We start from the raw sequence: 22335 nt of genomic DNA, 5'->3' as shown, positions 1-22335 counted from the left end.
AGGCCTTAGCCCCATTCACGGCAACACAGTTGTCAACCTCAGGCTCGACGAAGGCCACAGTGAAGCACTACACTTAAGCTTCGGCGAAAGCTTCGTCAAAGTCCTCTATGACATCAAGAACTTCGAAAGCTGCCAAGAAGGCCATAAAACCTCCAACCTGGCCCCCATAGACATCAAGTTCAATGTCGTCGGTAAGGTCCTCCAGATCGATCATGGCAACACTGCCTTCATCCTCCTCTGTGATGATCGCCTTCAATAGGGCCCAGGAGGAGATTAAGAGGGCACATTTGGAGACAGCAGTCCAACCCCTCCTGTGGCCCATCCCTCCAACTCCAGGAGAAACCTTCCATTCTCTCTATAAAGTACAGAAGCAAGGCTTGGGGAAAAGAAAGAAACCAGCTGTATCCCCGTCACCGATACCATCAAAACAACCTGTAGCAACTTCGTCAGACGCCTCTTCTCGCCGATCTTCACCGATCCCACTGACCCAAACCTGGAAGATTCCATCTTCATTGGAGTCCCATCGTGAAACAATGTCAGATGGAGAGATACTAGAGTAAAATAAATATAATAAAACAATAAATTTACTACTAATTATTATTATTATTATTATTATTGTTATTATTATTATAAATAGAGTAAAATAATAAATGTAATAACAATAATAGAGTAAAATAATAAATGTAATAATATTAAATAGAGTAAAATAACAAATATAACGGCAATAATAATCAATAGAGTAAAATAATAAATGTAACAACAACAATGCAATAATCACCATAATTTATTTTGGTAGTGTAGATGGGGCCTTATTTTGGCTCATTGTCCAGGCTTCCCTCCAACTAGTGATCAGTGAAAGCAGAAACAAATTCTTAGGAACATCTCTGCACCATCTTTTCCCCATCAAATGTTGACAATCATGATTTAGGTTGACAGCCTCAGCGGGGAGTTGGTGAAAGAGAAGCAGAGAAAAGCATGAAGACCGAGGGAGAAGTGGAGAAAGGGGTGTGGGGTGAAAGAGAAGCAGAGAAAGGCATGCAGGCCGAGGAAGAAGCAGAGAAAGGTGTGCAGGGCAAACGACCCTCACTCGAGTATAAGCTGAGGGGGGCTTTTTCACCCTTAAAAAAGGGCTGAAAAACTCGGCTTATACTCGAGTATATATGGTATATAAGTTAGCCTTTGGAACTGTAGAGTTTCTAAGTTCTGTTGTCACAGCATATTCAGCTCAATTCAAGATATTAGCTTTCAAAGTCTGGATTTTTATTATAATAATAATAATAATAATAATAATAATAATAATAATAATAATAATAATAATATTTTTTAAAAAACTTTATATATTTATATTTTTACCTTGTTGTTTGCCTTCAATTTATTTCCACTTTACAGTGATACTAAGGTGTACCTCTCATAGAGTTTTCCTGGCAATATTGTCTCAGAGGGAGGGAGTGCCTTTACCTTCCTCTGAGGATGAGAGACTGTTTCCATGGCCAAGCAGGAATCTAAGCCCTGGTCTAGAGAGTGGCAGTCTCAAACCACTACACCATTCTAGCCCTAGATGGCTTGGGGTTCAGTCATCTGAAAGACCACATTTTTCATAGGAATCTGCCCCAAATTTGAGATCCTCAACAGAAACCCTTTTCTATATCCCGCTGCTCCACAAGGCTAGATTAGCTGGAATATGTGGCAGGACTTTGGAACAGCACAGTGTCAGTGGAATCCCTCTTAAGGAATGTCAGACTTGTTGCACTCACTTCATGCTTCCAGCTGGCAACAAAAGATGATGTTTTACTCTGTTTTAAAATGTTTATGTAATTATATTACTTAAATGTTTCATCTGCTGTACATTAGCCCTAGTGGGCATGTCACTTGATAGATAAACGTTTCAAATAAATAAATTCAGAATATTTTATTCTTTTATTTAGATATTTATTTGAAACATATTTAATATGGAGAAAGTAATGAGGCTTCATAAGCCTGCTGTTGCTTGTTCTAATTGGAAAGAGTAAGGATCTCCTGTGTAGGAGTTGTATCACTTTCAATGCATTGTGCATCTAAAGGAGTGGTTCTCAACCTTCCTAATGCCACAACACCTTAATACAATTCCTCATGTTGTAGTGACCCCCCCCTCGCCATTAAATTGTTTTTATTGATACTTCATAACTGTAATTTTGCTACTGTTATGAACCGTAATGTAAATATCTAATATGCAGGATGTATTTCCATTCACTGGACCAAATTTGGCACAAATACCCTGTACGCCAAAATTTGAATACTGGTGGGGTGGGGGGGATTGATTTTGTTATTTGGGAGTTGTTGCTGGGATTTATAGTTCACCTACAATCAAAGGCAATGATTCTGTTTTCCAGATCTTAGAATCTCTCTGGATATTGATGAGTCATAATATGAACCTCCTCTTCAGCACAGTTACAACTTTAGTAACCGTCCTCTTCTACAGTGGCACTGCTCTCCTCAATTTTGTACTCTCTCTGGTGAGCTTCCTTCCCTATTATTTTGTGCTTTACACCTTTCTAACAAGAATGTCACAACTCAATTCTGGCAGTTTCAATTCCAACCTAATTTTAAAAGATGCACAAACTGTAAATGATGGGGCCACAAGCAAACATTTTTCTTCAAGGCTTCTTCTTCCGGGGTTTCTTAATTGTTTCTTTATAATTAGTTCACTTATAGTTAGTTCACTTACTGGACAATCTGAAGATGATGCACATACTAGATCCATGCAGGCATTAATTATTTCCTCTTTAATCACCCTTCCCATTAATCTTAAAATACAACATTTGAATGTTAAAATATATGTTTAAATTTTAATTTAAAATATAATATGATATTTCTCTTCTGTCTTTCAGGTAATTTTTTTGACCACATTATTCTACCTTTTAAGTTCTAGTGATGAATACTACAAGCCAGTGAAGTGGGTACTCAACCTGACACCTCTATCACAGCCTGGCCCTTCCTCAAATATAGTTGGCCAGTCTGTGGAGGAGGCCATAAGGTACTCTATTTCTTTCCTTCTAGTTGTGGAAACCTGATTTCATGATGAGAATGGGGCAGCATATGTGTGTGGCAGTATTGAATGATTTGTATTCATTTATGCTGTGTCAAGGACAGAACGCCACAAGATTCAAAGTAACAGAGTTTATTAGATTACAGAACTCAAAAAAATGCCCGTAAAAACACAAGGGCCAGGCAATTTTTGCCTTTAGGAGCAAAAAGGGACAAAAGTAAATGTTCAAAAGATAAACCGGATTAAACCGGAGTTTAATCCGGGTAAAAACAAACTGCTTTCTTCAGCCTGGGTATAAACAAAACGAAAGGCAAGGAACAAAAGATACAAGGAATGCAACTAATTGGCAGCAGATTCCTCTCTGCTGCCAACACTGAGTTTAGAGTAACTTGCGTCGCTCCCACACACACACACAGCAGACAGGATCTCCAACACGAGCAGACGCAGCCAGGGATTTTAGCAGTAGAGTAGACCAGTTCCGTTCCGTAAATCAAAGCCAGAAGCAGACGTTTGTAGTTTTTCCAAGTCCAAGAAGGGGGGAAGACAAGCCGTGGTCAGTTCAGTCCGAGTTCTCAAAGCAGGAGATGGCGTCCGTCAGGAAGACGACGGAAGGTCAAGCTAATAAGAGTAAGCACAGGTTTGCACAAACAAATGCCCACACAATCCCTCCCGCCGTCTGACCCTGGATTCCAATCAACTTACGTCTCAGCACAGGAAAGTACACAAGTCTTCAGGGAAGCGTCCCACACACACACACGAATCCCAAGCGTTTGCCCAGATTACCTTGCCCGACGCAATTTGCAATTGCTCCCAAGCCCCATTTTATGCCAGTTACAAATCTTCATCACTGTCAGCTGCCCTCCTTAACCCGGGCGTTTCCTCATCACTTTCCTCGTCAGAGCTGGAACACCTCTGACTACGCCCAACAGCATCTCCAGCTGTGGATCCCGTCCCATCCCTCCAGCTACGCCATGGGTCTAATCCTGAAGGTCCCCATTCATCTTCTGCCCCATCATGGCCAGTGGCCCCCAATTCCTCCCTTACCCGAGTCCAATCCATCTCATCCTCCTCTGAGCTAACCAGCCCTTCCTCCATTCTCTCCGTGAACCCTTCGAAAGACTCTTCGTCAGAGGGTGCTGCAAATATGTCTCGCAGTCTTTTTCTCTCTCGCTCCTCGAGAGTATCCGACTCTCGAGGAGTCTTACGCCCACGCCTGTCAGAAACAGAGCCACGAGGCTCAATCATAACACTATCCCCTCTCACAAAGGCCTCCTCCCCCGATGGCGGAGAAGTGGCAGTGATACCCTCCGCTATAGCACCACGACGACTAGAGGTATCAAGTTTCAACAGCGAACGATGAAAGACTGGATGGACCTTTAAACTAGACGGTAAACGCAAACGAAACGCAACAGAAGAAATCTTTTTAACGATAGGAAAGGGACCCAAATACCGAGGCGCAAACTTTCCCCCAGCCTGTTTAATATGTTTGGAAGATAACCACACCAAATCCCCTTCTTCCAACTCCTCCCCTGCCTGCCTGTGGCGGTCAGCCTGAGTCTTCTGCGTTGCCTTAGCTTCCAACAGTAAGCGACGGGCAACATCATGCAATGCAGCCATTTCCGTAGAACGGTACACAGGGTCCGAAGAGACCACATTGGTCGACGGCGCCACACCTCCCCGTGGGTGAAAGCCATAAGTAAGCTCAAACGGCGTATGCTGACTAGACGTGTGCACCGCATTGTTGTAAGCAAATTCCGCCACCGGTAACCACTTCACCCAAGCCGTGGGTTGATCTAAACAAAAACAACGCAAATATTGCTCTAAGAGCCCATTAACCCGTTCCGACTGTCCATCCGTTTGCGGATGGAAGGCGGACGACACGTTTAACTTAGTCCCCAAGCACTCATGGAAGTGTTTCCAAAAGCGTGACACAAATTGCGGAGCCCTATCGGAAATAATCACCTCGGGTGCTCCGTGCAAGCGATAGATGTGCTTTGTAAATAGTAAGGCCAACGTAGGGGCCGCCGGAATGGTTGAACAAGGAATAAAATGAGCCAGTTTACTAAATAAATCCACCACCACCCAAATGCAAGTATAACCCCCAGACTTAGGCAAATCTGAAATGAAATCCATGGAAATGATTTGCCATGGCCTCTCCGGAACAGGTAAAGACGACAACAACCCTCTAGGGCGCCCAACAGGCGTCTTACTTTGCTGGCAAACGGCGCAGCTGTCACAAAAACGCAGAATGTCTTGCCGCATCTTTGGCCACCAGTAGCTCCTGGTGATAAGCTGTACGGTCTTGAACCTGCCAAAGTGCCCAGCCATGGGTTCGTCATGGTGGGCTCTAATCACCTCCAACCTGAGGGCCCCCACTGGTACGTAAACCTGCCCCCTACGCACCAATACCCCGTCTTGATCTTGGAGATGCGGCAGTATGGTACGGTTACCTGCTGAGAGCAACATCAGTTGCTCCTGAGTCCACACATCATCTTTCTGAGCCTCAAGGATCTGGTCATGTAACCCGAGCTCATTATCTACAACACACAGCGAGGCAGTAGGCAAGATGGTCTGACATACTACCTGCTCATTGGTCTTAAATTCTGGCTTGCGGGATAAAGCATCGGCCCGCAAGTTTGCCTTCCCCTCCACGAACTGCACCTTGAAGTTAAACCTGGAGAAAAACAAAGCCCAGCGAATTTGACGCTGGTTTAACTTCTTTGCTGTTTGCAAGTGCTCTAAGTTCTTATGATCAGACCTGACCACGATCTGGTGCCGTGCCCCTTCAAGCCAGTGCCGCCACACCTCAAACGCCACCTTAATCGCCAACAACTCCTTCTCCCATATGGTATAGTTCTGCTCGAAGGGTGTTAGTTGCCGCGAGTAAAATCCACAGGGACGCAAGGTCCCTGAGGAATCCTTCTGAGACAATACAGCCCCCAACGCGTAGCTAGAAGCGTCCGCTTCTACCACGAACGGTTTGTCAACATCAGGATGGGTTAGTATGTTGTCCGATTGAAAACTAGACTTAAGTTGTAGAAATGCCTCGTGAGCTTCCCGCCCCCACACAAATGGCTGTTTCTTGCGCAGAAGCTGCGTCAAAGGTACCGTGAGCTTTGCAAAATTCGGAATAAACTCCCGGTAGTAATTAGCGAAACCTAAGAACCTTTGTACATCCTTCTTAGTCTTCAGCTCCTGCCATGAGTTGACGGCGTCAACCTTATGTGGGTCCATTTTAAGTTCCCTACCTGACACTACATGACCTAGGAACTCCACTTCAGGCACATGAAAGACGCACTTGGAAGCCTTGGCGAAAAGCCCATTAGCCCGCAGTCGGTGCAGAACCTGCTTGACATGTTGACGATGTTCTTTCTCGTCCTTAGAAAAAATCAAGATATCATCCAAATAAATCACTAAAAATTGGTCAATTAGGTCCCTGAACACATCGTTCATGAACCTCTGGAAGACCGCAGGAGCATTACAAAGCCCAAAAGGCATGACTCGGAACTCGTGGCATCCGAAACACGTGTTAAATGCCGTCTTCCATTCATCCCCTTCCCGTATACGGATTAAGTTATAGGCCCCCCGCAGGTCAAGCTTGGTAAAGACCTTAGCCCCTTGCACCCTTGATAACAGTTCCGAGATTAAAGGGAGCGGGTACCTATCCCGAATGGTGTATTTGTTTAGGATCCGATAGTCGCAGACCAGCCTAAGTTCCCCAGTCTTTTTGGCTACAAAGAATACTGGTGCCGCAGTTGGAGAACTAGATGGGCGAATAAACCCCTTGGCTAAATTTTCATCTAGAAACTCCCGCAAAGCTTGCCTTTCCGGTACAGTCAAGGCATACAGCCTCCCTGCTGGCAGTTTCGCACCTTCTGCCAACTTGATGGCGCAATCATATGGCCTGTGCGGTGGTAATTTGTCCGCTTCTTTTTTACAAAATACATCAGAGAACTCCCCATACTCAGCAGGCACTCCCTCCATATCAGAATGAGTAACATTTAGAGTGCAACAGTCCTGCCTCTTTAAAATCACTTTACGTGTTGCCCAATCTACTTGTGGGTTTACCACAGCTAGCCAATCCATCCCCAGGATCACATCATATCTAGGCAAGCTCGTAATATCCCACACAAACGTTCCCGTTACTCCCTGCACCTCCCACGTTACTGCTGAGGTTTCATGGTTAACCACCCCAGTCTCCAGCAGTCTCCCATCTGCTCCTTCCACCCACACGTCGCATGCCTTGCGCACTCTAGGAATGTCATGCTTCTTAGCAAACTCAGTATCAACATAAGAGACCGTAGCCCCTGAGTCCAATAGTGCCAAAGTAGAAACAAGTTCCCTTCCCCCAACAGATAATGTAATGGGTACGAAAACATGCTTCCTCCCCTCAGTTGATTGCTTGAGGAGCCCTAGTGCATTGGTCTCACGTCGCACTAGGGCTGGCCCTTTCCCGAAAGTTTTGGAAGGTTTCACATTACAATTTTTGGCAAAATGCCCAGCATTCCCACAGTACAAACACAAGCCCAGCTGCCTCCTACGGCTCTTTTCCTCGGTAGACAGCTTTTTAAAGACCCCAAGCTCCATAGGCTCTTCCCCCATTACCACAGGTGCCCTGGTTACATGCATGGGTGGCGCACACATTGCTTTTGAGTGCTTACGAGCCTCGAACCTTGCGTCTAAGCGCAGCACCTTAGCAACTAAGGTATCCCAACTTTCAGCCGGCTCCAAACGTGCTAATTCATCCTGGAGCATATCACTTAACCCAGCAGTAAATAAAAGCATGAATGCATTTTCCCCCCAATCCAGCTGGTGGCGATACAGGTTAAACTTATTTAAGTAATCCAAAACAGTCCCCTTTCCCTGTTTCAACCGATACAGAGCCCACCCAGCGTTCTCCGTGCGGAGAGGATCCCCAAAAGTATCAATTAACAACTTTCTGAAATCATTCAAATTGTCCTTGACTGGGTCATTGCCCAAAATTAAATTAGTGGCCCATTGTCCTGCGGGACCGGTCAACAAACTCAAAATAAAGGCCACTTTGCTAGTGTCTGTAGGATAAGCATGAGCACTGAGCTGAGAAAAATAAAGCTCCACTTGTGCCAAAAAGGTTGGCAACTTGCACCTGGTTCCGTCAAAGCGTTCAGGAGTCAAAACATGTCCTTTCACGGCATGAGCGGTTTGGCTAACGGTAAAGGCCGTTTGCAATTGATCTAATTTGACCCTTAACTCATCCATCGTCTTCCTGACGGGTTTATTGCTGCAATAAACCTTTTATGGGCGTCGGGCAATCTGTCAAGGACAGAACGCCACAAGATTCAAAGTAACAGAGTTTATTAGATTACAGAACTCAAAAAAATGCCCGTAAAAACACAAGGGCCAGGCAATTTTTGCCTTTAGGAGCAAAAAGGGACAAAAGTAAATGTTCAAAAGATAAACCGGATTAAACCGGAGTTTAATCCGGGTAAAAACAAACTGCTTTCTTCAGCCTGGGTATAAACAAAACGAAAGGCAAGGAACAAAAGATACAAGGAATGCAACTAATTGGCAGCAGATTCCTCTCTGCTGCCAACACTGAGTTTAGAGTAACTTGCGTCGCTCCCACACACACACACAGCAGACAGGATCTCCAACACGAGCAGACGCAGCCAGGGATTTTAGCAGTAGAGTAGACCAGTTCCGTTCCGTAAATCAAAGCCAGAAGCAGACGTTTGTAGTTTTTCCAAGTCCAAGAAGGGGGGAAGACAAGCCGTGGTCAGTTCAGTCCGAGTTCTCAAAGCAGGAGATGGCGTCCGTCAGGAAGACGACGGAAGGTCAAGCTAATAAGAGTAAGCACAGGTTTGCACAAACAAATGCCCACACAATCCCTCCCGCCGTCTGACCCTGGATTCCAATCAACTTACGTCTCAGCACAGGAAAGTACACAAGTCTTCAGGGAAGCGTCCCACACACACACACGAATCCCAAGCGTTTGCCCAGATTACCTTGCCCGACGCAATTTGCAATTGCTCCCAAGCCCCATTTTATGCCAGTTACAAATCTTCATCACTGTCAGCTGCCCTCCTTAACCCGGGCGTTTCCTCATCACTTTCCTCGTCAGAGCTGGAACACCTCTGACTACGCCCAACAGCATCTCCAGCTGTGGATCCCGTCCCATCCCTCCAGCTACGCCATGGGTCTAATCCTGAAGGTCCCCATTCATCTTCTGCCCCATCATGGCCAGTGGCCCCCAATTCCTCCCTTACCCGAGTCCAATCCATCTCATCCTCCTCTGAGCTAACCAGCCCTTCCTCCATTCTCTCCGTGAACCCTTCGAAAGACTCTTCGTCAGAGGGTGCTGCAAATATGTCTCGCAGTCTTTTTCTCTCTCGCTCCTCGAGAGTATCCGACTCTCGAGGAGTCTTACGCCCACGCCTGTCAGAAACAGAGCCACGAGGCTCAATCATAACATGCTGATACCAAAAGTTTTCCTGAAGTTTGCTGCAGATAGTGATTTTAGATGCGAGAATTCTGTTCCTCACTAAGTATTGTCTGGTCAATGGAGCAGATGTGTGGAAGTCTGCACTATGGGAGTGCAAGGAACCAATTGTAAAGCATCATGGGATTAGATTGTTTCATTTTCAAAGAGACACATTTTTGAACCCTTCTAATGCCAAGATGTTTTCTCAAATTTGGTTGTATGCATTTGTGAGCGCTGTGTTTCAAAGATACGAACATTGAATTGAGGCAGTGGTTCTGCAACTCTTTGAAAAATGTCAGATACTATCTAAAAGGAAGTTAGCAATGTTAACTTTAATGTTAATCTTAAACTTTACTTAGATATAGAATAAAGCTGTTAAATGGAGGCTGCAAATTAAGGGAAAGGGACGAATAGGGAAAGGTTTAAGATGAGAGAATTCAGAGGAGTTATTTTAATAGTGAAAGAGAATATGTGCTTGAAATCTCTGGGGGTGCATCTTAGAATCCTGTCTTTTTAAAACATAATGATTAATTATGTCAGTTTTTTAGAAGCCTTCGGTCTTTAATCACTCCATGGGAGATTTCTTTAACCACTGCATAGTTTTGAAAAAGATAAGAATTTGGAAGTCAAGGGAAAGAAGTCCAACAAATACAGTTAAAGGACTACTCTTCCCCCTGCTGTGGGCAACCTCCCCTCCAGATACAGAATAAGTGTATCACCTAACATGAATATAGGGTTGCACATGGCAGATTGTATTCCTAAGGATGTCAGCATCAGTGGCTGTATCCTTATGGGCTGGGGAAAATTTCCCCAAAATTAGCAGCTATAAAACATCATTTGAAGACTTTGGCATATCCAAGCAAGGTTTTTTTTCAACCTGTGCAAAGCACGGTACTTTGGGGTACAGTGCATATGAGAAACCAGACACAGAATTCTGAATTAAATAGAATATTTAAATAGAATAGAAATACTTAAATAGAATATTTAATTCAGCCTTCAACATCTGAGGCATCTTATGTGTGTTCCCAAAAAATACTATGCTTTGCCCAGGTTGAAACAGACCTTACTTTGAAGAACATACATAAAAGATTTATAGTCAGCTGTTTGTCAAGAACTTAGCAATTATAGACCACATTATTACCCATCCCAAATCTTTGCAATCTTTTAATTAACTTTATTAAAGAAATTTAAAAGTTACATTAAAAGTCAAAAAAGTGAAACAAGAAAAGAAATACAGGACAGAAACACAAAAAATGCCAAGAAAAAAAACAGAAAGAAAAAAAGAAAAGAAATATTCAAAATAGATGACCTGGCCAAAGGAAAACACCATAGGCTTCATCCTCTAGGCCTCCCAATGTAAACCCCTTTCTCGAACAAACTCTCCCCTCCAAAATTATTCAAAATTCTTTCTTTCCAGTCTTTCAAACAATTTTATAATTTCTTTTAGTAAATATGTTAATTTGTCCATCTCGGCCAAGTCCCATCATTTTTATCATCTAATCCTCTGTTGTTGCATTCTTCCATTTCTGTGCTTAGAGCAATTTGGCTGCTATGATCATATATTGCAACAATTTATCATAGTCATTTCTATCAGTCAGACCAAGCAGAAAAGTCTCGGGTTTTAACTGGATAATTTCCCTCAAAACTTTGGGAAATCAGAAAATTAGAGAGAGGGAGAGGAAGAGCAAGTGAGAGAGGAAGAGAAAGTAGAAAAGGTAGGAGATAGGTAAATAAGAAAATAGAGAGAGAGAAGGGTAAGAGGAAAGGTATAATAGAGGGGAAAGGTAGAAGGTAATGAGAAGGAAGAGGAAGAGAAAGTTACCTGACGGTTTATTTAGAATGTTAAAGTAGGCAACGAAGGAAGGAAGGAGAGGGGAAAAAAGCACTCCCTGGATTTTGTCCTGGCTGAAAGTCCTTCCCATAATTATTAAGGCTCCTGTGGCTACCTATTGTGACTATGGATAACCACACTACACAGATGATCTCTGAACACCTAAACATATGTGAACTGATGGGTCAGATGCTGAGCTTTATTTTCCAGCAGCTTGTTTCCTGGCCAGAGAGAGAGAATAAGGTTGTGGTGCCTTGAGCTATGGCTGGGTTATAGTTTCATGCATGTTGATATGAAATGGGAAATGTGCATGGCTGTAGTGGGCATGTTTTTACAAGAGCGTCTGCATGACTCTCAGGCAATTGAAAGGTTGCCCATCAATCACAATTCAGCTCATTGATTCGGTGAGTTATGAGAGCTCTGCATACTCAACACAAGAAGGCAGGTTAGGCACAAGCGTTGCATACATTTAGGCTTTTACAATTGATGCCTTAAAACTCTCTATTTGTCATGTATCTTGTAAATCGCCTAGAGCATCGTGGATGGAGGGCGATTAATAAGTAATTAAATGATGATGATGATTATGATGATGATGATGATGTAAGAGTAGTGAACACTTGTCAGTGGACCCGCACCAGCTCGATTTCTGTCCTGTTGTTTTAGTGTTTAAAATGCATTTTAAAACATTTAATACTATGTATGGGAAGTGTATGAATCTCCACTGAGTGCTTAAATAAGTGGCTAGTGTAGTATTTCAATGCCCTGGAATGAATTGTGAATGGATAAGCGAGCTTATTGGCTTTTGATTATGACTTAAATTTTTGATATTTAAATCGTAACTGTGAGGTTTCTGATGACAACTGCCTTTCTTTGCTGATACTATGCAAAAAAAAAAAAAAGTAAATAGGAGCCTTGATAATATTATTCTTAAAGCTAGCTGAACAGCACCTAGCCTGTTTGGTTTTGTACATGACAGGGTCAGAATTCCTTAAATTTATGTAACTGAGTTGCATGCACACCTTTTGCCTGAACCATTGTCTTTCCCCTAAGTGGCATGTTCTTCTTTTCCTGAATGCACCAGACCCTTCTTCCCTGAAGCTCCCATTCTGCTTGCTCTGGTGGGGATATTGCACATTACTAAGTTGCATGTTGTCACGGGCTCAGTGCAATTTAGTGTGTGCGATATTTTCACATGAGTGCATGCACACAGGTATGGCTATGGCTTACAGTTACTGTAGATTTTGTGTCTTGAATTAATTCTGGGAGAGCCAGGATCAATATTGTTAGCTAGTGCTCAGGTTTCCATGGACGTTTTCTGTCTGAGAAGGTTTTATTACTTGTTTCATTTTCTTCATCCACAAACGACAGTAGGAAGAGGTATCAACTGATGTAGTTTTTTTAAAAAAAATCAAATTTCCAAAGTACTCTTGCAAATGCATTGTGCTAAAGCTAAGATACCAGGGGACTTTGATATAATCTTGAACTCAGTTTGTTTACCAAAATCAGTTACGACTACCAAAATGCTGTAGTCAATGAATGAACAATAAAAAGTGGTGATGGAAATGATATGGTGATACGTTCTCCAAAGAAAACAGTTTATTTTTCAGCATATTAAAAGAACATAATATGCTAAATAAAACCACTGTGATTGAGTGAAATTTTGGCATCATTTAACTGGACCTGTTAAATGACATTGATAACCTGCATGTAATTTGGTCTGCTGTGAGTTTTCCAGACTGTATGGCCATGTTCCAGAAGCATTCTCTCCTGACGTTTGCCAGTCACTGTGTATGCATTCATGTCTACTATTCCTAATTCCTGGCTTCTCTGTGTAGCCTGACTTGGTAGTTGTTAGAGTGGTCCAGCATTTCTGTGTTCTTAAATAATATACTGTGCCCAGGTTTCATCAAGTGCTCTGCTATGGCAGAGAAGTGTTCTTACCATACATCAAGGGAACCACTGACTGCATAGGAAAACTGATGAAGAAACACAACCTGCAAATTATCTACAGACTCACTAAGAAAATCCAACAAATGCTACGTTCAGCAAAGGACAAGAGGGAACCTCTTATCACTGCAGGAGTCTACCATATACCATGTAGCTGTGGACAAGTCTACATTGGGACCACCAAAAGCAGTAGCATTGCCCAAACACGAATCAAGGAACATGAAAGGCACTACAGACTGATTCAACCAGAGAAGTCAGCCATAGCAGAGCACTTAATGAACCAACCTGGGCACAGTATATTATTTGAGAACACAGAAATGCTTGACCACTCTAACAACTACCATGTCAGAGAAGCCATTGAAATCCACAAGCATGTGGACAATTTAACAGAAAGGGGGAAACCATGAAAATGAACAAAATCTGGTTATATAAACCCCACTTGACTAGTTTCCAATATACCTCAGAACCTCTTAGGATGCCTGCCATAGATGTGGGTGAAATGTCAGGAGAGAATGCTTCTGGAAAATGGCCATACAACCCAGAAAACTCACAGTAACCCGGTGATTCTGATCATGAAAGTCTTCGACGACACATTGCATGTAGTTTGTTCTTTCAGAGCCGAATCAATGATTTAATTAACAATATTGGGACATAGAACATTCTTGCATCATATCAAGTTATATTGCATCTTGTGTGTGCCCATATTCATCTGTTACATTAAGTAGGGAAGGTGTGATCTGTTACAAAAGTATGCTTTTTTATTTTCGCCTTACCTTTTAAAATCATGACAATAGAAAATGAGATTTTCTCCAAGTACTAGTAATTAAACAGGTTCAGCATCTCATACGTTTTTAAGGTAAAATCTTCCTGAAATAATTTTATGGAACTAATGTTCAAATTGAACTATCAGACTCACTAAGACAGCAAAATTATATCTGGACTGTACCACTTCAAAAACCATTGGGTTAGCACATAATCAAATGGTTCTCCAAACACACACTCCAGACATAAATACAGCTAACATGAAGTGGGGGAGTTCTTACTTCCAGTGCACCATCTATAAAGACAAATTTCATTTAACTGGAAACCACTCGTGTAGTTACAGCTGTTACATGGCACATAAAAATCCACATATTGTTAAAGAATATTTCCTGAACCTAAGATCAGAATGACTTTATGAATGTAATTGTTAGTAACACAACTTTCCTTACAAATAACCTGCCTTGTCAAACAATGCAGTGTTTTGTGATCTTTTTTTTAACTGAAATTTTAAAATATTTAGCCTGCTGATTTTTTTTTGCTCTTACATTCAGCTGCTATCCTATCTTCCATATTCTTTATCTTAAAGGCTTAAAGGAAAATGGTTTAAAAATGTTATTAGTTGTAACGCTAACTTCAAGTGATTTCTCCCAAGAGATGTTTGCAGCTGATGATAGCCTCTCCTTCTTAAGATGATGCCTCATATTAATATGATGTCGTATCAAAGGGGTTTTCTCCTCAAAGTAATCAGTTGAACATTTTAATTGTAATGCTGAGATCATATTTATTTCCCATTCCTTGGCTCCGTTGCTCCAGACAATTGATCTTTACTCTGTTCAGCAGAAGACATAAGACCAATCATGGGGTTGGCTAGAAAGCACTTTCCACTTCCTTCTGAATTCTGTTTTCTAAGAGCAAGAGGAAAAAATAAGATCCTTAATATTCCCATACAGTCCTCTTCTGTTTGAGAAGCTCAGTTATCCTGTGCTGGTGAAATAACTACATAACTGTATAATAAAATCAGATAACCAGTTCTTCTACTTCTGTTGTCTATTATCAGTGGTTATCTTTTGGTCTCATATTCCCTCAGGTAGTGGGAAGAAGGTGTCTGAGCTCCTCTCATTTCCCCCAAGTTAAGGCAGCAATAAGAGGGTTTGTTTGTGGATGCAATTTTCAGGCTGGACTCATCCAGTGCTAGGTCTATTAAGAAAATGTTTCCACTGTATTTCAAATGAAGATCTTGACTCTTCTTATGCTGAGAAATATGCATTTGAAAAACCAGTCATTTCTACCCAGCCATGCCCCTCAAGAGGTTTGACAAATGTGACATTTCAGATGTTTCTCATCTGCAATTCCCTTCATTCCTAGCAGCATGGCCAATAGGAGAAGGGAGCCCCAAAATATCTTGAGCCTTGAGTTGCCCAATGCCCACCTCTGCTTTAAATCTGATGTTAGTCAAAACTTTGCTTATTAAGTGCAGGAAGACTTCTTTTTCATCCGCTTTCGTAAGCTGGATTTTAGTTGGTTGAGGCAGGAGAATATACCCTACAATGTGTTTTGTCTCCCTTGACCTTACCCAATGAAACCTTGATTCAATCAATATTATGTATGACTCCCAGGACCTGAAAGCCTCTAAAACTTTCTGTTACTTTGGGTAACCAGACTCAAAGCTACAACCCCCTCACGCTTCTCATTGAACAAATATTCATTATGATGAGATAAGGGGTCTCAAGGCTGAGAAGGCTGAGAGGAGACATGATAGCCATGTACCGGCCGGACTGTGGCGCAGCTGGCTAGTAACCAGCTGCAATAAATCACTACTGACCGAGAGGTCATGAGTTCAAAGCCCGGGTCGGGTTAAGCCCCTGACCATTAAATAGCCCGGCTTGCTGTTGACCTATGCAGCCCCGAAAGACAGTTGCATCTGTCAAGTAGGGAAATTTAGGTACGCTTTATTGGGGAGGCTAATTTGACTAATTTACAACACCATAAAACTGCCAGCAAAACACGAGGAAAGGAATGAGGAAGTACAGCCACTAGTGGATGGTGAAGCAACAGCTCCCCCTGTGGCCGGAATCGTGAAGCTGGAAAAATGTTAAATGCCTCTGTGTCTGTCTATACTGTATGTTGTTTGTCTGTTGGCATTGAATGTTTGCCATATATATGTTCATTGTAATCCGCCCTGAGTCCCCTTCGGGGTGAGAAGGGCAGAATAAAAATACTGTAAATAAATAAATAAATAAATAAATAAATACAAATATGTGAAGGGAAGTCATAGGGAGGAGGGAGCAAGCTTGTTTTCTGCTGCCTTGCAGACTAGGATGCGGAACAATGGCTTCAAACTACAGGAAAGGAGATTCCACCTGAACATCAGAAGAACTTCCTCACTGTGAGAGCTGTTCGGCAGTGGAACTCTCTGCCCCAGACTGTGGTGGAGGCTCCTTCTTTGGAGGCTTTTAAGCAGAGGCTGGATGGCCATCTGTCGGGGGTGCTTTGAATGCGATTTCCTGCTTCTTGGCAGCGGGTTGGACTGGATGGCCCATGAGGTCTCTTCCAACTCTACTATTCTATGATTCTAAGGAATCTCCACCTACTGAAATTCTTCACGCCCCTGAGTTAAAGTAGGTAGGGTTGGGTAACCTTTCCCTGAAGCCTGATGTGAAATTATGATCAACTAAGACCTCCAGAGAAACTTAGCTGATCTCAGTGGATGATGTAATCATTGATCATCAGTGGATGATGTGTCTGACTGCAAAGACATAGCCAGATGCTTCTCCAATCGTATCACTAACAGCCATGGCAGGCAGCAGAGACTCTGTGATAGGTCTAGGGGAAAAGGGTGAATGGCTCTCTATAACTTAGTTCTACGTTTAAAACTACTGTGCTATACTAATCCATACAAGATTCTAGACATAGTGTCGCATAGTGTAAAGGAATAGCATCTTCCTATTTCTTTTTGTTTCTGAAACTTACTGGGCAACTATTAGCATTCATTTTTAAAAGTGTTGTATTCTTTCATGTGGTCTTTCATCAATCAATGGAGAGAGGTAAAATCTTAAGTTTAGTCATGTTCTTGGTAGTTCATGCCATGTGAGCATATACCGTATATACTTCAGCCCTTATTTATGAGCTGAAAATGCCTCCCCCGGCTTATATTTGGGTCAAGGTCAAGCCAGCAGCAAGCCTGGAGGCCACAGTATGTTTTCTTTTCCAAAACCTCCCTTCTTCGCTTCTCCTCCCAGGCTGGTTATCTTATATTTTTTTGAGAGAGAGACAGAGAAGAAGCAAATGTTTTCAAAAGCGAAAGGAGAGTGTGAGATGCAAGCCAGATTGCATGGGCAGAAGGGGAAGAAAAAAAGATATTCTTGCAAATTTGCACAATTCGTCATCATCATCATCATTATTATTATCATTATTACTACTACTACTACTACTATTATTGCAAGAACATTTGAGTCCAAAGGGAGGGAAGGAGGGAAAAGAGAGCAATAGAAGGTGTGTATTTCTTTTTATTCCTAAGGAAACAAAAATGAGGTGGGTTTTTTGAGAGGGGGAGAGAAGTTTTAAAAAGCCTTTTCTGCCTACTTTTAGAGTTTGAAAAAGGGAGAAAGAAAAGAGGTGGGAAAGGGCAGGAGAAAAGAGGACAAAGTTGTTTTTAGGGGGCTTTGCTTGCATTTCTTCCTTGGGTAAATTTATGCCCCAAAGCTTCTAAATATTTATATAGATGTTCCCCCTACAAATACATTAATATATGAATTTTCCCCTCATATGTTTACAGGTCTTTGCAAATCCTATGTAAATATAGATAACTAGAGATGTCCATGTACCTGTATATCTGTTCCTATATGTATACATTAATTTTATATATGAATTTTACCCTCACATGTTTGCAAATGCAGAGGGAAAATGCGCGTGCGCACGCGCGCGCACGCACACACACAGATGTCTAGATAGATATAAACATTGATAAATAGGGCTTGCAAATATTGCAGGAGGAAAATGCACAGAGAGAGAGGATTTGCAAAGGTCTCAGGGGGAAATACACATGTGAAATTAGTATATATAATGATAGATCTATATCTAGCCCTGCATTGTTTATGTAGGCATTATATGTTTACCTGTTACTATGTTGGAAGCTGGCCTGAGTCCCCAGGGGGAAATAGATAGGGCAGGGTACAAATGAAGCTGTTGTTGTTAATGATGATGATTATTATAAAGTTATTGTTGCTTTTCCACTTATAGAGTTAGTTTACTGTTTTTCTTTGAAATACAGTAAATATTCAAAACATTTAACCCACTGATGCCTCAATTAATGTAATTTTATTGGTATCTAATTTAATTTTTGAAATTTACCAGTAGCTGCTGCATTTCCCACCCTCGGCTTATACTCGAGTCAATAAGTTTTCCCAGTTTTTTGTGGTAAAATTAGGTGCCTCGGCTTATATTCGGGTCGGCTTATACTCGAGTATATACAGTTTATGGGGGGCTGAAGGTGGCTGTCAATATTTTAGAGTTTTTAAAGTCTTCGTTTCATCAGAGCATAGAGGTTTTGCAGATGTAGTTTGAAATACCACCATGCTATTCTCCAGTGGACTGTTGTAATATATTTTTAATTTTCATTTTGATTCCTTAGTACTTGTATATAGTAAAGTTCAGTTTTATTTTGTCCATAATAATTATAATCTTGAGTTAGCACTTATATTTTATTTAAATTTTATGTGTGGTTTGTTGAAAAAGCAACATTATCTCCAGAATATGTCAGTTACCTTCAGTATTATTAAAGTTTTTTTGACAATACCAGACTTTGGTCCTCTTTTTGTCTACATCTCTTCCTTAGATAGTCTTGGCTCATTGTGGTAAAATGTATATTCTTTTCTATTGAATTCCTACGATGTATGTGCCAAGATTGCAGAACAAAAATCTGTTGAGCCATTAGGACTGTCCTGAGAATGGTCCATGCACTTCGGATTGAGATGGGGATGTGCAGGAGGAAATAGGAATATTAACAGGAAGATGCTATTTAAAAGGTTAAACTCAAAAAAGAAATAGTGGTTTTGAATGTGATTTTCCTGCTTCTTGGCAGGGGGTTGGACTGGATGGCCCACAAGGTCTCTTTCCACTTTATGTTTCTATGATTCTATAGTGAAAAGTAACCTGAACATTAACATACAGTAGAGTCTCGCTTATCCGACATAAACAGACCGGCAGAACTTTGGATAAGCAAAAATGTTGGATAATAAGGAGGGATTCAGGAAAAGCCTATTAAATGTCAAATTACGTTGTGATTTTACAAATTAAGCACCAAAACATGTTTTAGAACCAGTCTGCCACTTGTTTGGGAGCATGGCTGCATTTGTGTTGTTGTTGGGCGTGTTGGCCCGCTGCGCATTGCTGCCTAGAGAAGCAGCTGTGGATCCAGGCGGGAGGCAGACTGCATTGGATAATACAGAACGTTGGATGAGCGAAGATTGGATAAACGAAACTCTACTGTATTGCCGTCTTCCCCACTTTAGGAGGAAATAACACCCATTGCTCTTCATCTTGGATATTACTATCTATGGTAAAATGTGAAATATAAGATTCCCCTCCCCCCCCCCCCCCCCCGGTGCTTCTCTCTTGCATGTGTTGCTTGAATTAAGATAAATGAGGTGTTCACTAAGTATTGTTCACTGCCAGAACCCTCTCTTCCTGGTCTTGTGCATGTAGGTCTGCTAGCTACACTGGCCTTTTGCTTTGCGATTTCACCCTACATTGCATTATAACTGCAAGAAGCTGCAGCTCAGGGCAGAAGCTATCTTGACTAATAGGAGTGGCAAAGAATTACTCTTCTTAGCAGGCAGAGAAATACAAGATGTCTGAGAGGAAAAGGGTCCAGCAAATGGTCTCATTATATGCATAGTCTTTTCTCAGAACTCTTACCTGGCAGTGTACTTGTCAAAAACATCAGCTAGAAGCAATCATGGTTAGTTTGAGTGACATTTCAAGCCGTGGATCGAATCAACCAGAATTGATAAGCCAAGTACAAACGGTGTATTCCAAATCTCATTTAAACCTGGTTAAAAGCCCACAAATTATTTGCCCACATAATGCAACAAGCTCAATTTCCACAAACCACACCATGGCTGTTATATATTATTGTCTTCTCTCAATAGAGGCAGTTTACTATTACCAGAAATATAACCCAACTATTTCATAAACTAAAACCTGCAAGTATGTAAAGTCCTTAAAATGTTCTGTGATATATCCATAAATGACTTCATGACTTTCTGGCAAAGAAACATTACATTTATCTCTTTGTAATTGATATATGTTATCCATGTCTAATAATTTTCTCTAAATAGTTTCAAAATCTTCTTCATTTCAGTGAATGGATAACAGCCATATTAGCATACAATAAAACTTTAGTTTATTTTTCATCCATGATTGGGGGAAAATGAGATGGAAAACCTCACAGTATTATATAAATACACATTGAAACAAGGACAGAAAGCACACATTTAATTATTCCATTGTTTAATTCATCACGTAGAACATTCCACCTTGGCATTTCTAAAACTTAGAAGTGAGTATCATTTAAAACTGAATTAAAATGGTGAGAATCAAATTCTGTTCAAAAATAATAATATTAACACCAGAGAATTTAAGTCTTTCTTATTATGGTAAAAGTCTGTGTGTGATCTACATAATCTACAAAAAAAACTTTTTTTTGAAGAACTTGAAATTTGTTACATATTTATATAAAAATGTTGCTTTTATACTGAATCTTCTTTGCAACCTGATTTTTGTTCACCATAAATGCAACTTTCTTCTTCTAATATGCTAGTTTTAAAATTAGTAATTTACATTATAATACAGAAGCAGTATCTGAAAGGCATTGAGGTCTGTGAATTATTGTCATGTCCCTTTTCTTTAAAGAGAGTTTAGCATAAATTTACCTTAAATTTACCTTAAATTTAATCAGCTAGGGATTAACATATTAGCAGCTTTAATCAAGGATTACAAATTAGTTTCACCTAATTTAATATTACCTCTTAAATGTCGCACTTCAGGTTCCAAAAATGGAGATCAATCTGGTAGAATTCAGATGTCTATATCTAATAAACCCTTCTCCATTTCTACAAAATATAATATTTGAAAAATTTCATGCTCAACTGAAATAAGCATATTGAATGCTAATCTGTAAGATCCATTTATGGTGTTTGCCATTTCTCCCCAAAATCATTATAAGGCATATTAAACCAAATTCTTTCAATGTCTGAATTGTGTATGGATTTTTGTTCTGTTTTATCTTTTTACATAGTATTTTATCTTAAACTATTAAAAATCGGGTCAGTGTAGTACGTTTTAACCTTATTATAAAAGCTGTTGTTTTCTTTGTAGGTTTGAACTCCTGATCAAACCAACAATTCCTCCTCACCACAAAGGTACACATTTTATTACTACACTGAATAAATAATGGTTTGAGGAACTTTTTTTTACAAATCTGGAGCACAGCTATCAAAATATTCAGCTGTTCATTTAGCAGTTCAGGTCTTAATAACTGAAAACCAGAGCTGTCAAATGTTTAATTTAAATAATCTTAAACTAACAGGAACTAGAGTAATTCTGATAATAAAACAATGCCCCAGTTTCCCACTAACTACACACTAAAATCATATGATCACTATGTGTTGTTTCTTTAAAGTGTAAGATCAATTGGAGTACTTTAGTATCCCAGTAGAATCAGGATTTTCTTCCTCTCCTGCTGTGATTTGTGATTCTAGAAACCCTTTCCAGGTGTTTTCCAAGTATTACAGAGCAGGAATTTGATGGACAGGGAGGAAGAGGGAACTCACTTATTCTGTCAGAAACTGTGCAGTCCAGAGGAAGTACACAATTGATGATCTTAGCCTAGGAAAATAATTATAGGGGGGAAAAATCAGTAAAATGAAACAAAACAGAAGGCAAGAATGCTAATTTCCTTCTCTCACCTTGTGATCTGTCTAAAATATTAAAATAAAAGAAAATTGGTACATGAAAGGAACAAATGATATAATTGTCTAAAGTTTAATCCTAAAACTAACCCTTAACAAACCTTTGCATTTCCCTAGCCCTTCTTATAAAGTTATCTCCTCATCCAGCTGTGTGCATGCTTTAAACTCTTTCACAGAGGCTGATTTGAACTAATTTCTTATTTCACAACCTTTCACTCAACTCACGTATGACTTTACTTATAATTAGAGGTGGGAATATGAACACTAATGCCGACCTTTAAGTGAGAATGTGGACCAGGAAGGCTACTGCTTGTATTTATCTGAGGAAGATGAAAATGAT

General features: G+C 40.8%; 1 protein-coding gene and 1 non-coding gene across 5 annotated transcripts in view; both read left to right on the top strand.

Annotated features, from left to right (window-relative positions):
• Window positions 1-22335, top strand: part of tmem245 (transmembrane protein 245) — a 76414-nt gene that overhangs the window by 40391 nt on the left and 13688 nt on the right. For 3 of the 4 annotated variants that reach the window (XR_009999796.1, XM_062957831.1, XM_008113017.3), the window contains 2 exons: window positions 2370-2492; window positions 2868-3013. Coding sequence is in view for 3 of the 4 variants with exons in the window: in XM_062957831.1 (XP_062813901.1) it covers window positions 2370-2492; window positions 2868-3013 (269 nt within the window). In the remaining variant the exon portion in view is untranslated. Of the gene's footprint in view, window positions 1-2369; window positions 2493-2867; window positions 3014-21402; window positions 21447-22335 lie in introns of all 4 variants that reach the window. The other variant, XM_062957832.1, reaches the window with a different exon arrangement.
• On the top strand, window positions 12438-12505 carry mir32 (microRNA mir-32). The gene has a single exon (NR_129957.1). It is a non-coding gene; the product is annotated as a microRNA mir-32 (primary transcript).

This window comes from Anolis carolinensis, chromosome 6 (genome assembly GCF_035594765.1).
Source record: "Anolis carolinensis isolate JA03-04 chromosome 6, rAnoCar3.1.pri, whole genome shotgun sequence".
In the NCBI taxonomy this organism is placed as follows: Eukaryota; Metazoa; Chordata; class Lepidosauria; order Squamata; family Dactyloidae; genus Anolis; species Anolis carolinensis.
This window is presented reverse-complemented; position numbering and strand designations above follow the sequence as displayed.